General features: G+C 43.5%; 1 protein-coding gene and 1 long non-coding RNA gene across 3 annotated transcripts in view; one reads left to right on the top strand and one right to left on the bottom strand.

Annotated features, from left to right (window-relative positions):
- The first annotated feature begins 1,449 nt into the window (after window positions 1-1,449).
- On the top strand, window positions 1,450-3,293 carry LOC123994717. The gene is made up of 3 exons (XR_006831697.1): window positions 1,450-2,473; window positions 2,674-2,717; window positions 2,867-3,293. It is a non-coding gene; the product is annotated as an uncharacterized LOC123994717 (long non-coding RNA).
- The window catches only part of LOC123994696 (proton myo-inositol cotransporter-like), a 70,212-nt gene continuing 57,225 nt past the window's right edge, over window positions 3,281-16,267 (bottom strand). For both annotated transcript variants that reach the window (XM_046297605.1, XM_046297606.1), the window contains 6 exons: window positions 13,411-13,574; window positions 13,022-13,142; window positions 7,188-7,313; window positions 6,795-6,913; window positions 6,376-6,528; window positions 3,281-5,917 (listed from right to left, as the gene is read on the bottom strand). In XM_046297605.1, the coding sequence (XP_046153561.1) occupies window positions 5,691-5,917; window positions 6,376-6,528; window positions 6,795-6,913; window positions 7,188-7,313; window positions 13,022-13,142; window positions 13,411-13,574 (910 nt within the window). In that variant the 3' untranslated portion in view covers window positions 3,281-5,690. The remainder of the gene's footprint in view (window positions 5,918-6,375; window positions 6,529-6,794; window positions 6,914-7,187; window positions 7,314-13,021; window positions 13,143-13,410; window positions 13,575-16,267) is intronic.

The raw sequence follows: 16,267 nt of genomic DNA, 5'->3' as shown, positions 1-16,267 counted from the left end.
ACCCCATGCCCTATATAGTGCACTACTTTTGAACAGGTCGCATAGGGCTCTGGTGAGAAGTATAGCACTTTGTAGGTAATAAGGTACCATTTGCTACGCAGGCACTGTCCAGTGTGCATTATGTAGGCTATTAATAATTTCCCTTCACTAAAAACTATGATACATGTTTTTGGAGAAAGTTTGCCAATCTATCTTTACTGACATACAGTAGCAGTCAAACGTTTGGACACACCTACTCATTCCATGGTTTTTCTTTATTTTTACACTGTAGAATAATAGTGAAGACATCAAAACTATGAAATAACACATATGGAATCATGTAGTAACCAAAAAAGTGTTAAACAAATATTTGAGATTCTTCAAAGGAGCCACCCTTTGCCTTGATGACAGCATTGCACACTCTTGGTATTCTCTCAACCAGCTTCACCATATGTGTTATTTCATTGTCAAATCAAAACTATATATGAAATAGTACAAATAAAGAAAAAACCCTTGAATGAGTAAGTGTGAACAAGCTTTTGACTGGTACTGTATGTATGTCAATTCGTCCCAGCAGCTAATTTTAAGAAGGGTATGCCTAAGATATATCTCAAGGAGGAAGTACCGACAACGTCTACCAGAGATGTGAATGAACCACAGAGCCGAGGCCCTGAACCCGATTTCTTGACTCATGTAATTACAGGCAGCAGCATTACATCAGGTGTCTAATGCCACCTAGTGGCAGAATTGGAATAATTTCAGAGCTGAACAGTGATGATAAGGCAGTACCATTTAGCAGACGTTTTTATCCAAAGCGACAGAGTCATGCGTGCAAACATTTGACATACGGGTGATCCTGGGAATTGAACCCACTATCTTAGCATTGCAAGTACCATGCTCTACCAACTGAGCCACGGGACCTGATTAGGGTATGATAATAGGTGGAGGTAAGGGGGAAATGTGTTAATATGGTGAAGGCCAGCCTGTTTCTTTGTTACGTCTGTATTCCAACAGGTTTCCAACTGCACTGATGTCAGCTCATGTAAGTTTCCACACTACATTCGAAAATCACCTGCTGTTCACCACCTGTCTGACACTGATAGCCCGAGTCCCAAGTGGCACCCTATTCCCTATACAGTGCCACATGAAGAATAATAGGGTGTCATTTGGGACGCAACCCCCGGTGGAGACTTACCTGCAGACGTGTCTTCAGCTTGTCCTGCAAACACTCACCATGGTCCTAAGGAATGCTGTGAACCATCGCCCAGTTTCTCTCCCAAGAGGAGGTTGCTTTAGTTCCGACTCGGATGATGACGTAAGTAAACAACAGATAATACTGTTTACATCTGCCTCGGCCAATGTACTGTAAGGGACTGCTTTGATTTCCCATAGATCACATAGGCCTACCATAACTGACTTGTAAATTCATTATTTGTAACACTTTACATTTAGTTGCTCTTATAAGTCTGCGTAATTACTGTTTAATAACACGTTGTTGCATAGTAACCGCTTTGCATTTTACATGGTAATATCAACATATTTCTTAGTGTGACAATGACAGCAATGGAGTTGACAAGACAGCACAAACAGATCTGGGACTCGGGCTACATATGTTCATACTCATCTTTAAATGTCATATCAGGAGGTGGAGGATTATCACCAGTGTCACCAGGGTGGATCCTCACAGGCACATTCAGAGAGGTCCTGTAGTGCAGAGATCCCTGTCCTCAGCCAAGGCCTCATCCCTGTCCTCAGCCAAGGCCTCATCCCATTGGAACACACAACAATGGGGTCACCCTCCGTCTCAACCCAGACCTTACACCCCACCCACTAGGCCTCAATGCACAGGGAACTGTGGAAACGGCCAGAGCGGTCATAGAGACCAGAGAGCGTTGGAGAGCTCCGACTGCACAGAGAGAGACGGTCAGGCTGTGTAGTTACAGATGACAGTAACAGCCAGGCTAGGGTTATAGGCGATCGGTACGTCCCACCTCGTCCTCTGTCTGAATCACAGAGCTCTGCGGTCCACCAACAAAAATGGCAGCCACCAGAACACTAGCAACACAAGAAACACGAGGAATGGGGACACAGACTGTCACCAACATCACCTCGAAATGTCCAACATCGGGATGTTTCAACTCGGTGCAGTTTCTGGACTTGAGTCTAAAGAGAACAACCTCGTGGACTCTGAATCCCACAACTATTCTGCTTAAAATGTCATACCGATCCCAACCACCAGAGGGCAGGCCCGTCACAGAGATGAGTCTATGAGACAACAGACAGACAGAGCATTATCAGACAGATCCAGGAGGGAGAGAGAAGAGCACACGCCCTGGAGAAAATCAACAGCCAGAGAGCTCAAGGCTGGACCTGGGCACCACCCATCAATCATCCCTTTAAACAAGTGTCGTAACACTAACACTGAGAATTGAGTGCATTCAGAGACCCACTACCTCTGTACTAGACGCTCCCCTCGTCACCAATGATGTAAAAGGTATGAATAGCAAATGTTTGATGTAAGTAACAAATCAGTGTAGCCGAATATAGACAAATCAATGCAAACAACAAAATATGTGGTGTGATTTATCATAGGCAATCGATTGAAAGTAAATCTAGTAAATGGGTGTAATAAGCACATGTTATACTGCAGTAATATCTACTCTGATCTGTATATGTTGGCATTCTTCCGTACAGTTTGTTGCAGTTTTCTTACGGACCAAGATTCATGATGTCATAAGGTGAATGCACCAATTTGTAAGTCGCTCTGGATAAGAGCGTCTGCTAAATGACTTAAATGTAATGTAAATGTAATGATGGTGGTATTTTTTCAGTGGTATTTTGAAAATGGATGTTGCTCCCTAATGATGTTTTTCTCTCTTCCATCCAGATTTGAGAGGTAAGCAGCTGCAGCATAAAGGACAGGAAGAAGAATAAGAGGTACAGGACCCTGTTCAGAATGTTCCTCTTAGAGGAGACCTTCCAGATGAGAGAGAGGAGAAAAGGAGGTCACTGCTGAGAGCATAGTTAACAGGCTTTCAGAGGAGGTTGAGACACTTCAGGAAAGAGCAGGCGTTCTGCTCATGCTGAAGCAGAGGAAAAAAGATTAGTGAAAAGGGAAGGAGAGGAGAGAGGTGGGGAGGACAGGAGAGGAGGGGAGGGGAGGTCAAATCCCGACGTATCCCTTTAAGAGTTGTGAACAACACTAGCAACTACAGTACATCCCTTCACCACAGGATATGTTTCTGCATATTTAAACATTTATAACAATGCCCTTGTGGATTCTACATTAAAACGAAAGCCAGACATGGCAAGATAATCCGTTTATTTATTTTCCCCCGATACATATTCAAGTGTTCAAGATTCTCATGAATATATTTACTTTGATAGAATATAAATTCTGGCAAAACGTTTACAGCAACAATAATCAAATGTATACTATACAGCGCCGGATAAATATTTGTTTGAAAATCTTCACTAGTTCTTCTTCATAACCTAGAATAGAAACACTGCACTTCATTTTGTTTTCACATAGAAGAAATTGCACCCGTTCACCATAAACACATTGGATGACCCCATTTAGGAGTTACAGCAAAGAAGGCAATATAATAATAACACCATGGGTCGGCAAGCGGTTGTGACCGTCTTCAAATCAAAAGTGCATTCTAGAACCACAACACATCAAATAACCTGTTTGACACCATCTCATTTACATGTTTTGGTACATGACGACAGTGTTGTCGCCTCTGTGACGGAGATGTGCAATAAAGTGTCGTTTCTCTAACGAACTATCTGTGATAATAAAAGCAAAACGTTGTCCCGTCTTCCAGTGAACCTCCAGCTTAGTCCGATTTATAGTATCCTCTCTTTTCTAATCACATTTCTAATCAAATACTCAAATATGTAGAATAAATACTCAATAATCCAATATTGATACTGTTGTTCCAATGAACTGGCAAAACACACCTAGTGATAACTTGAAATGCTGTCATTTCATTTCAGTCGAAAGACAATCCTATTTGAATTCACAATAGTAGCTATCTATCTGGTTTTGTCACTGACAATAATACACAGACATTATTCTCAGCGACGTTATGTTGACCACTTTCAACGAGAGTCTGCTACACACAAATCTTGTACTCAAGTACTCAACTAAAAAGGCGTCACCTTACATAGTTTAACGATATATAAAATGACATGAGCAAGTACAGTACAGTACTCCTCGACCCTTTAGAACACGAGAACCCCAGCTCTTTCACGTGAAGAGTAATGCATTGCGATTTGTACATAAGGCTGTGGAGGAAGACACAACGTAAAATGGAGACGAAATAGGACATTCTTTCTGACGTTGTTTTCCCAAAGGGCAACTATGTGTGTAACATTAACTGACTAAACTGTCCATTTCAATGTATGGGTATTCTCTCTGATGGTCTGAGTAACCCAATGAATAGTCTCGTCAACATTTATCAATAAAAACATTTGTGCAACTTCTGAAATAAAATTTTTAAAAGGCTATCATCACGACTCCTTCATACATTTCACTTCAGTACAGGCACCGACATCATGGGTAAAATACATTGGAATAAATAAGCTAATAATTCATAGGTTTACTAATGAGAAAACAGAGACAGGTCATGTGCTACTGTAGCTTTTACAACCAACATGACTAAACAAACTGCAAAGCAAGACTGAACTTCATCATTAGATGGAGACCAGCTCGCGTCTCAAATGGCATGCTATTCCCTTTATGGTGCACTACTTTTGTCCAAGGCCCATAAGGCTCTAGTTAAAAAGTAGTGCACTATATAGGGAATAGGGTGCCGTTTGGGACGTAGAGCCCAGGTATATTACTAGTGTCTGACACCCCGTTTGTGATGCTACAGACAAGCTGAGACAATATTGTACTGAGTTGTGTTTCATATAGAAAGGCATACTGGTATCAACACTATATATTACAACCCCTCGCTCTGAATTTAACACTTATGGTGGACGTTTGGCCTCCTACAATAAGGTTTTGTTGTGAAGAGGTTGTATCTCTAATCATATGGTTTTATGTGAGGAAAATGGCAATAGTTTTGTTAATCGTAGTTGGTCTGCCTCACATATATGGAAATTCATAATAATGTGACAGATGAACAGTAAAATGGATGTGTAAATGCTGAGGATATATATATATATATATGAATGTAATGTATGCTTAATACTATTCACGTGATGGTTTTTAAATCAAAAAGGAGATTCTCATCAAACTATAGATGTATCTACAACATTAAATAGGCAAAATCAAATGTGCAAGTAACTCACGTGTTACAAAGAGCTACCCTGTCCGTGAAAATGATGGAGCAATGTAACCTACGTGGCTGTGAGGCTAACCAGAGACGAGGACTCGGGGAGGGTGCAGATCAGGGGCTGTATGTACATGTATCAAGCTTCCTGTCCATGTAATATCATTCACTCTGATCTAAAAGGTTAAACTGATCCTAAATCAACACTCCTGCTCTGAGTCACTTGATACACACTTTCTGAGATGAGAGAACAGAGACAATATCCAGGGCCAAAGTTACAAACTAGACTGGGCTACTTTAGCCTGGTCCCAGATCTGTTTGTGCTCTTGCCAACCTCATGGCTGTCATCGTCAAGCCATTATTTGGCATGACAATGAGTGACAGTGAGTTGGCACGAAAGCACAGACAGGCTGGCACACGGGTCGAGGGCTACTCCACGTCGGAGGCATCGTTATCAGAGAGGTGGTAGTTGCTCCCCTTCACCCTGATGTACTCCACCTGCCGGTCCTCGTCAGAGTCCGTGGCCCCGCAGGAGCACAGCTGGTTGTCGAACAGGGACTCAATCTCCTCCAGCCTCCGGCCCTTAGTCTCAGGAAGACAGCCGTAGATGAAGAAGAACCCAAGCAGAGCCAGGCTGGAGTAAAGGAAAAACGCTCCTGGGAAATAACGATCACAACAAATACACAATCAACAACACATCGTCTGTCAGTCATTATTAGGGCCTACAGTTTTTCCCTGACTACCATATGTGACTTGGCCAGGAAGGGCCCAGAGGTTTTCCTGTGCTGACAGCAGAGTTCCGTTCTAGTCTGCAAACAGTGTACAATTCTGTCAAACACTATCCAGTATCTACTGCACCTTATTAAATGACAGCAAGTAATCAAGCATGATGAAACTACATTCATTACACATTGAGCCTATCATAAGATACCTCAAGTCTCTCTAGACTAATCAAATGTCCAGCAAAAGGTCAGATCCTGCAGTAAAAGCAGGCCTGCTTTTCAGGTTGATTGATCGGGGATGTCCTGTAAGGGGGTATTGATCCGTGATTAGCCGGTCTGTACTGTACTAGGTGAGGGACTGGGCCACGTGGAGGAAGGCGTGTCTGTGTTACCGTAGTAGGTGAGACTCTGAGCCACGTGGAGGAAGGTGAGGGAGACCAGGAAGTTAAACGTCCAGTTGACTCCAGCTGAACAGGCGTTCCCTGTGCTCCGGGCCCACAGGGGGTAAATTTCAGAGTTGATTGTCCACGGCATCGGACCCATACCTGGAAGGAGAGGGATGACACAGGGCATACAATAGCTCTACAGTACAGCAACTACCCCTCAGTATGCAAACATTGCTGAATCGAGACTTATATACAGTAAGCACACAAATCAAACCCAAATGACCTCAATGCATGGTTAACGCCAAACTTGAAATGAGATATCACATTTCCTAATTCTGCGATTCTTTAGTTAGTAGTTGCCCCACAGTGAAAGTGAAATACAACATACATTGAATCTCTACAAAGATCAGTGTTGTCTCTCTCACCTGGGGCGAAGAAAGCCAGATAGAGAACAAGACCCAGTAGGACCACCCAGGAGTAGGAGGTGGGACAGTAGTTATAGGCCCAGTACGTATGGACTCTCAGCTGGGTCGAGTTGGAACACCTAGAATAACATGGTACAAGACAGTTATTGTACTGTAGCAACAGTAGCTATGTTATGGATGGAGGGGTACTCTGAGTACAGAATTACAGAAGAACCACTTCTCAAGCCTTCTTCAAGGAGTCTTATTCACCGCCATATACTAACCCCCTCCATCCCCTTCACAAACGCACAACAAATAAACCCACACACAGAGCGCATTCTATGACTCACCTGCCCCCCTGTTGCCCTATGCACAACCACACACTCCCTCCCTTTAGCGCCTCCTGTAGCTCACCTGCCCCAGGCTGCCTTCTCTGTGGAGGCTGTATTGACAGGTACACAGGATGAGGCGAACAGAGCCGTGCTGTTCTCACGGTAACAGAAGCCACACGCCGGGTCCAGCATACACGGCTCACACAGCCTGGGATCACAGAGGAGGATTGGACAGAGATGTCACATACAGAGACAAGATCCTCGAGGAGGTATAACGGAACACCTTTCCTCTCTGTGAATGGAGAAGATGCTATCTTTAGCGCTTTACTCTGATAACTTGAGAATAATCGATGTGTGTGTGTGTGAGAGCATGTATTTATGTGTGTGGTATGTGTGCGCATCCATGTGTGTGCATGCACGAGTGTGTAGTGCGGCGAGCATAGGGCATACCCATTTCAGAGAGTGTATTCATTCACAGAGAGAGTAGCTCTAATGACAGAACAGCAGTCCCATTCCACCTGCCTTAAAGACAAGTCTGTCTTAAATGAGTATGTCTTGTTTGTTGAGTGACGAGCGAGTGTTCAAAACATTAGGAACACCTTCCTAATAATGAGTTTCACCCCATTTTGCCCTGAGAACGACCTTAATTCGTCAGGGCATGGACTTTACAAGGTATTGAAAGCATTCCACTGGGATGCTGGTCCATGTTGACTCCAATGCCTCCTACTGTTGTGTCAAGTTGGCTGGATGTCCTTTGGTTGGTGAATCATTCTTGATACACACGGGAAACTGTTGAATGTGAAAACCCCAGCAGGGTGGCACCTCCTACCATACCCCGTCCCAAGGCGCTTATGGTGCCTTCGGAAAGTATTCAGAGCCATTTACTTTTCCACATTTTGTTACGTTACAGCCTTATTCTAAAATGGATTTTAAAAATAATAATAATAATCTCAGCAATCTACATACAACACCCCATAATAACAAAGTGATAAAATATTTTTTGAATGTTTGCTAATTTATAATAAAATAAAAATATAAAAAATATTTTAAAAAAAATATATATACACATTATTTACATATACATTATTTACATAAGTATTCAGCCCCTTTGCTATGAGACTCAAAATTGAGCTCAGATGCATCCTGTTTCCATTGATCATTCTTGAGATGTTTCTACAACTTGATTGGAGTCCACCTGTGGTACATTCAATTGATTGGACATGATTTGGAAAGGCGCACACAGTTGATCCCACAGTTGACAGTGCATGTCAGAGCAGAAACCATGCCGTTAATTCATTTTCTTTCGAGCTCTGAGACAGGATTCTGTCTAGGCACAGATCTGGGGCTGTGAAATGTCTGCAGCATTGATAATTCCCAAGAACACAGTGGCCTCCCATCATTCTTAAATGGAAGAAGTTTGGAACCACCTCTTCCTAGAGCTGGCCAAACTGAGCATTCGAGGGAGAAGGGCCTTGGTCAGAGAGGTGACCAAGAACCCAATGTTCACTCTGACAGAGCTCCAGAGTTCCTCTGTGGAGATGGGGGAACCTTCCCACAGCACTCCACCAATCATGCCTTTATGGAAGAGTGGCCAGACGTAAGCCACTCCTCAGTAAAAGGAAGATGACAGCCCGCTTGGAGTTTGCCAAAAGGAACTCTTTAGCCTGAATGCCAAATGTCACGTCTGGAGGAAACCTGACACCATCCCTACGGTGAGGCATGGTGGCAGCACCATGCTGTAGGGATGTTTTTCAGCGGCAGGGACTGGGAGACTAGTCAGGATCGAGGGAAAGATGAACGGAACAAAGTACAGAGAGATCCTTGATGAAAACCTGCTCCAGAGCACTCAGGACCTCATACCGGGGTGAAGGTATACCTTCCAACAGGACAATGACCCCAAGCACACAGCCAAGACAACGCAGGAGTGGCTTTGGGGACAAGTCTCTGAATGTCCTTGATTGGCCCAGCCAGGGCCCGGACTTGGACCCGATCGAACATCTCTGGAGATACCTGAAACTAGCTGTGCAGCGATGCTCCCCATCCAACCTGACAGAGCTTGAGAGGATCTGCAGAGATTTCACTTTTATTTAACCAGGTAGGCCAGTTGATAGCAAGTTCTCATTTACAACTGCTACCTGGCCAAGATAAAGCAAAGTAGTGCGACAAAAACAACACAGAATTACACATGGGATAAACAAACATACAGTCAATAACACAATACAAAAATCTGTAAACAGTTTGTGCAAATGAAGTAAGGAGGTAAGGCAATAAATAGGCCATAGTGGCGAAGTAATTACAATTTAGCAATTAAACACTAGAGTGATAGATGTGCAGATGAGGATGTACAAGCAGAAATACTGGTGTGCAAAAGAGCAGAAAAACAAAAACAAATGGGATGAGGTAGATAGTTGGTTGGATGGGCTATTTACAGATGGGCTGTGTACAGTTGCCACGATTGGTAAGCTACTCTGACAGCTGATGCTTAAAGTTAGTGAGGGAGATATAAGTCTCCAACTTCAGTGATATTGCAATTTGTTCCATTTATTGGCAGCAGAGAATTGGAAGGAAAGGTGGCCAAATAGGTGTTGGCTTTGGGGATGACCAGTGAAATATACCTGCTGGAGCGCGTGCTACGGGAGGGTGTTGCTACGGTGACCAGTGAGCTGAGATAAGGTGCAAAGACTTATAGATGACCTGGAGCCAGTGGGTTTGGCAACGAATATGTAGCGAGGACCAGCCAACGAGAGCATACAGGTCGCAGTGGTGGGTAATATATGGGGCTTTGGTGACAAAACAGATGGCACTGTGATATACTGCATCTAATTTGCTGAGTAGAGTGTTGGATGCTATTTTCTAAATGACATCGCCGAAGTCAAAGATCGGTAGGATAGTCAGTTTTACGGGGGTATGTTTGGCAGCATGAGTGAAGGAGGCTTTGTTGCGAAATAGGAAGCCGATTCTAGATTTTATTTTGGATTGGAGATGCTTAAAATGAGTCTGGAAGGAGAGTTTACTGTCTAGCCAGACACCTAGGTATTTATAGTTGTCCACATATTCTAAGTCAAAGCTGTCCAGAGTAGTGATGGTTGTCGGGTGGGTGGGTGTGTGCATCGATCGGTTGAAGGGCATGCATTTCATTTTACTAGCATTTAAGAGCACATAAAGAGCAGGCCACGGAAGTGGTGTGGTTTGCCAAGCTTGTAGCATCAGGTGTGCCAAGCTTGTAGCATCATACCCAAGACAACTCAATGCTGTAATCTCTGCCAAAGGTGCTTCAACAAATTACTGAGTAAAGGGTCTCAATACGTATGTAAATGTGATATTTCCATTTTTTAGTTTTTATAAATAAGCAAAACATTTGAAAGTCCCTGTTTTTTCTTATCAGTGTGAGGTATTGTGTGTAGATTGATGAGGGAAAAAAACTATTTAAACAATTTAGAATGAGGACGTAACGTAAGAAAATGTGGAAAAAGTCAAAGGGTCTGAATACTTTCTGAAGACACTGTAAATCTTTTGTCTTGCCCATTCACCTTCTGAATGGCACACACACAGTCCATGTCACAGTTGGCTCAAGGCTAAAAAATGATTCTTTAACTTGTGTCCTCCCCTTCATCAACACTGATTGAAGTGGTCCTTCTGTAGCTCAGTTGGTAGAGCATGGCGCTTGTAACGCCAGGGTAGTGGGTTCGATCCCCGGGACCACCCATACGTAGAATGTATGCACACATGACTGTAAGTCGCTTTGGATAAAAGCGTCTGCTAAATGGCATATATTATTATTATTATATTATTATTATTATTATATTATATTATTATTATTATTATTATATTATATTATAAGTGTAACATCAATAAGGGATCGTAGCTTTCATCTGGATTCACCTGGTCAGTCTATGTCATGGAAAGAGCAGGTGTTCCTGTTTTGTACACTCAGTCTACATGCCGGTGTGTAAATTAGGACAGAGAGTGGCACGGACTTTCAGAAGGCAGACAGGGTCTCTTTCTCTCTCTCGTTCACTCTCTCTCTCTCTCCATCCTTTCCAAGAACAGAGACCCAACCCCTGTTGCACTGTCGCTAATGGAATCTGTTGTTAAAGTTGAAATGAACCCCTGATAGAATAAAAAATATATATTGAAAAACACCTTGAGGATTGATTCTAAACAACGTTTGCCATGTTTCTGTCGATATTATGGAGTTAATTTGGAAAAAAGTTTGCGTTGTAATGACTGAATTTTCGGGGGGTTTTCTTAGCCAAACGTGATGAACAAAACGGAGCGATTTCTCCTACACAAATAATCTTTTTGGAAAAACTGAACATTTGCTATCTAACCGAGTCTCCTCATTGAAAACATCCGAAGTTCTTCAAAGGTAAATTATTTTATTTGAATGCTTTTCTTGTTTTTGTGAAAATGTTGCCTCCTCAATGCTAGGCTTAATGCTATGCTAGCTATCAATACTCTTACACAAATATTTGTGTAGCTATGGTTGAAAAGCATTTTTTGAAAATCTGAGATGACAGTGTTGTTAACAAAAGGCTAAGCTTGTGAGCCAATATATTTATTTCATTTCATTTGCGATTTTCATGAATAGTTAACGTTGCGTTATGGTAATGAGCTTGAGGCTATAATTACGCTCCCGGATACGGGATTGCTCGTCGCAACAGGTTAATACCTCTCACAAATACAAGTAGTGATGAAGTCAATCTCTCCTCCACTTTGAGCCAGGTGAGATTGGCATGCATATTATTAATGTTAGCTCTCTGTGTACATCCAAGGGCCAGCCATACTGAGCCAACCACTGACTGAACAGTAGTCCAGGCGGGACAAAACTAGGGCCTGTAGGACCTGCATTGTCGATAATGCTGTTAAGAATGCAGAGCAGTGCTTTAATATAGACAGATTTCTCCCCATCATAGCTAGCTACTGTTGTATCAATGTGTTATGTCCACAACTCGCTTAATTTAGATTTAGTTGAGGTTTAAGTGAATGATTTGTCCCAAATACAATGCTTTAAGTTTTTGAAATATTTAGGACTAACATATTCCTTGCCAGCCATTCAGTGTCGCTGTCATTTCAGTCGCTGTGGTAGCTGTTGTGTATAGTGTTGAGTTATCCGCATACATAGACACACTGGCTTTACTCAAAGGCATTAGTAGATTTTTTTAAAGAAAGGGGCCTAAACAGCTGCCCTGGGGAATTCCTGATTCTACCTGGATTTTGTTGGAGGCTCCCAATAAAGAATACCCTCATTAGTGACGATGTTTTAATTCATGGTGGCTCAGGTTCATATTGAGACATTTTTTTTACTCCTGCATGTATCATTAAAGTGATGTACATATGTCAATGTTACCTTCAGAATATATATATATATTTTTTTTTTGAACCCCCCTTTTTCTCCCCAATTGCATCATATCCAATAACGATCTGGTCTCCTGACTGCAACTCCCCAATGGGCTCGGGAAAGGCGAAGGTTGAGTCATGCGTCCTCCTTAACACCCACCCGCTTAACCCGGAAGCCAGCCGCCCCATTGTGAGGAAACACCGTTCAACTGACAACCGAAGTCAGGCTGCAGGTGCCCGGCCTGCCACAAGGAGTCGCTAGAGCGTGATGAACCAAGTAAAGCCCCCCCCCGGCCAAACCCTCCCTTAACCCGGATGACGCTGGGCCAATTGTGCGCCACCCTATGGGACTCCCGGTCACAGCCGGTTGTGTTAAATCCTGGGATCAACCTCAGGTCTGTAGTGACACCTCACGCCTTAGACCCCTGCGCCACTCGGGAGGCCCCCCATAACATGAACAGTAATTATATTCAGAATATTACAGAATACACCGTATTGTGTTGGACAGTACACTACAGTGCAGATAGAGTACAGTATAATACAGTAAAATACAGTAGTAGAGTAGAGAGTACTCACAGGTGTCTGTTGCAGGTGGAGTTGACCATTGAGGGGTCAGTGGGGTGGAGGGTGACAGGAGGGGTGTGTTGGGCAGACAGCAGAAACCCAATGGCCAGCAGAGACAGACTCAGACATGTTCCTAGGAGAAAACACATAGTCTAACCAAACAGTGTACTGCTTTGCACAGAATATGGGTTACTACTACTGTCTGTTTAGTTACATGTACTACAATTTCATGTAATACTGTAATTTCACGTAGTCCATGTAATTCCATTCAAATCTGTCTGTGGAACTAACTGGGAAACGCATACTGGGATCCAATATGCCATCAATTCACGCACACTAAATGTGTCTCTGAATCATCAGAATCCATACATTTATCTGTACCCTGACCCTCTGACCCTCACCGATGATGCTCCCCAGTGTGAGTTTCCTGCGGCCAACCCTCTCCACTAGCCACACCCCCAGGAGGGTGAACAGAAAGTTGGTGAAGGCTGTGACCCCGGCCAACCAGATGGCCAGCTTGTCATCCCGCACTCCCGACATCTGCAGGATGGTGGCGCCGTAGTACCTGTACGTAGAGGAGAGGGTGTTTCATCAGTCAACAGAACCATAGAGAAAGAGAGCAAATTTGGCACAGAGATATAATGTATCTCTATGGTGGTGCTGCAGTACCTGCACACAGAGGACAGGATATGGTCATCATCAATCACCACATGGCTACCATATAAAGACACTAGCTGGACGCCATGTTGATGCACAAAGACAATAGGGTGGCGGCCACTATCTGGCTATGCTGGAAAGAACAGCCAGGAAGTAATGTCCTTCTGGAATGGCCATCTACAGACTATTGAGGACAGGACAGGAAACCCAAAGGTCATTAAGATTGTCTGTTGTATTGCATTGGATTGTCCCTCTCATGCCAAGAAAGCTTGGGAGAGCGAGATATAAGTAGGAAACAGATTGAAAGAGACAGATCACCATGTGCTAATGATTCTCTCCGTAGAGAAGAGGTACACTCCATTATGTGTTTGAGTTGAGTGGCCACCAATCAACCGCTGGTAAAGCAATCAACCCGAGATAGACACAATGAGCCAAGTCCCAATCCATCCACCCCATCCACTCTTGTATATCTGCCATGTGTCCCAAATGGCACCCGTGCACTACTTTTGAGCAGGCCCCATAGGACTCTGGACAAAGGTAGTGCACTATGTAGGGAATAGGGTGCCATTTGCGACACAAACACTCTGGTGTCACTGTCTAATTAAAGTGCCACCTTTCTGCCTGGATGCTGCTGAACTCTGCTTCACTTAGGAAAATTACACCTCATCAAGCTCGACAGACAGTGCCTCTAAACACTCTCTCCTTGACATGCTTCATTTCTAGGGGACCAGGTGATATAGACGGTGGAGGAAGATCCTAGTCCTGAGAGCTGCTCAAGGTAGAAGTTGCCACAGATCTTGATTCCCGTACAGTGGCTGAAAAAATATTGGACCGTATATCAGTGGTTAAGGGAAACTACACCCCTCTCTGACCAACTCTCTCCCAGCTTCACAAGGCAGCACCCCAGCCTCTGTAGAAAAACACTTACTCTCCAGGCTAAATGAGAAAATACAGGCACTCGGAACGCAACGCAACGATTCTCACCAAAAAAAGACGAGAGAGGAGAGCATTCATTCAAAAGTTTTAAAAAATAAAAGACCGTCCTTCGCGTTCTCTCTCTCTCGCTCCCTCACTTTTTCACTCAGTCTCTGCAGGGAGCCGTGAATTAGCATTTTGTTTTTCAATCTCTTGAAAAGCATCTGCACCCGTCGACTCTTGTTCAAAACAAAACACTCCTACCGACTGCCTATTTGCATAAATCTTTCCTTTAGTCAAGTCAGCCAACATGTTTCTCAACTTGAGTCGAAGTTCAACACTTCAGAGTTAAAGTACAGGTGTAAGGGGTCATGAGGACCACATACATGGTCAATAAATATACTAATCAAGCAAAGCCTTTGGAAAAAAACTGAGCCCATAGCACTGGAAATAGCCGGATGCGGCGATGTAACAACATGTTGGGCGGAAGGAAGGCAACAAAGCTGCCTGATTTCTGTCTCGCCTCGCAGAGGCTTTCAATCTCAGTATGCATCTGCCCACACACACACTCACGGAAACACAGTATGACTGATAAGGGGTTTGTAGTAGCAGCGGGTGTAAAATCTCTCCGCAGTAGAGGCTCTCTAAGCTCCATCTCAGGTTTGAATCAGATTGATTAAGAAGCAGCAAGGCCAGCCGGAAAGGAAGCACAGCTCACATTTAACCAGCCCAGCCAGATACCCTGTGCTCTGACAGAACATAGCATCACCACATCCACAACAAACATGATGTAACCAGCTACACAGAGCGCTGTAAACACTACATAAGTTTACATGGAAGCACTTCCTGCACAGCATCCAAATATTGCCATAATACAGACTATTGGGTGGTAACCACATGGTGCTAGTTAAAAATCAGAGTTTCAAACAGCCAAAGTGTGTGTATCTTTAGGCTCTGACTCCACTCCAGAAATGTGGAATAAAACAGATTTATTTCTGTGGGTGAGACCCCCTGCCAGGCCACTTGCAGAGGGAAGAATGAACCTTCCCCAGTCCCTGTTAACGATGATGATGCAGGCTCATTCTTGGACTCTCGGGGAGCTCACAGTCCAATTATATAAATTACACTGCCCGCAAAAACATTCTACAGGTGATGAGATGGGCAAATGGCAACAATACTGTAGATTGTAGATAAGAGCCTGTGCTAATTGAAATGTCTGTGTTCAATTTGTTATGAAATGTAATACATTTTAGACCAGGGTAACTACTCTGAACTGGACACAGCTGGCAGTACATTTGCCATGTCTGGAAGGTCTCAGACACTCAATAAAGCTGTCGTATATAAAACCCCTATTAAAATGATATGTATGACGACCGGAACGGACGAGAAGTCTGAAGCCAAAACGATCCATCCAACACAACTAAGAAGCACTAGTACGGTATTCATGACCACAGTCAAATTCTACGTGGCTGTTGAATCAGGGTAATCTCTTCTTATGCACTCTGGACAGGCTGTACCACAACCGGTCGTGATTGGGAGTCCCATAAGGCGGCGCACAATTGGCCCAGCGCCGTCCCAATTTGTTCTTTACTGACTTGCCTAGTTAAATAAAGGTTCAATTAATATGTTAGTAGTACCCAACTCGCTAATGATAATCAGGTCCTAATGGCCTAGGACTCAGGACTC

Source organism: Oncorhynchus gorbuscha, linkage group LG14 (assembly GCF_021184085.1).
Source record: "Oncorhynchus gorbuscha isolate QuinsamMale2020 ecotype Even-year linkage group LG14, OgorEven_v1.0, whole genome shotgun sequence".
Classification (NCBI taxonomy): domain Eukaryota; kingdom Metazoa; phylum Chordata; class Actinopteri; order Salmoniformes; family Salmonidae; genus Oncorhynchus; species Oncorhynchus gorbuscha.
The sequence above is the reverse complement of the archived record's forward strand: the minus strand, read 5'-3'. Positions and strand labels throughout refer to the sequence as shown.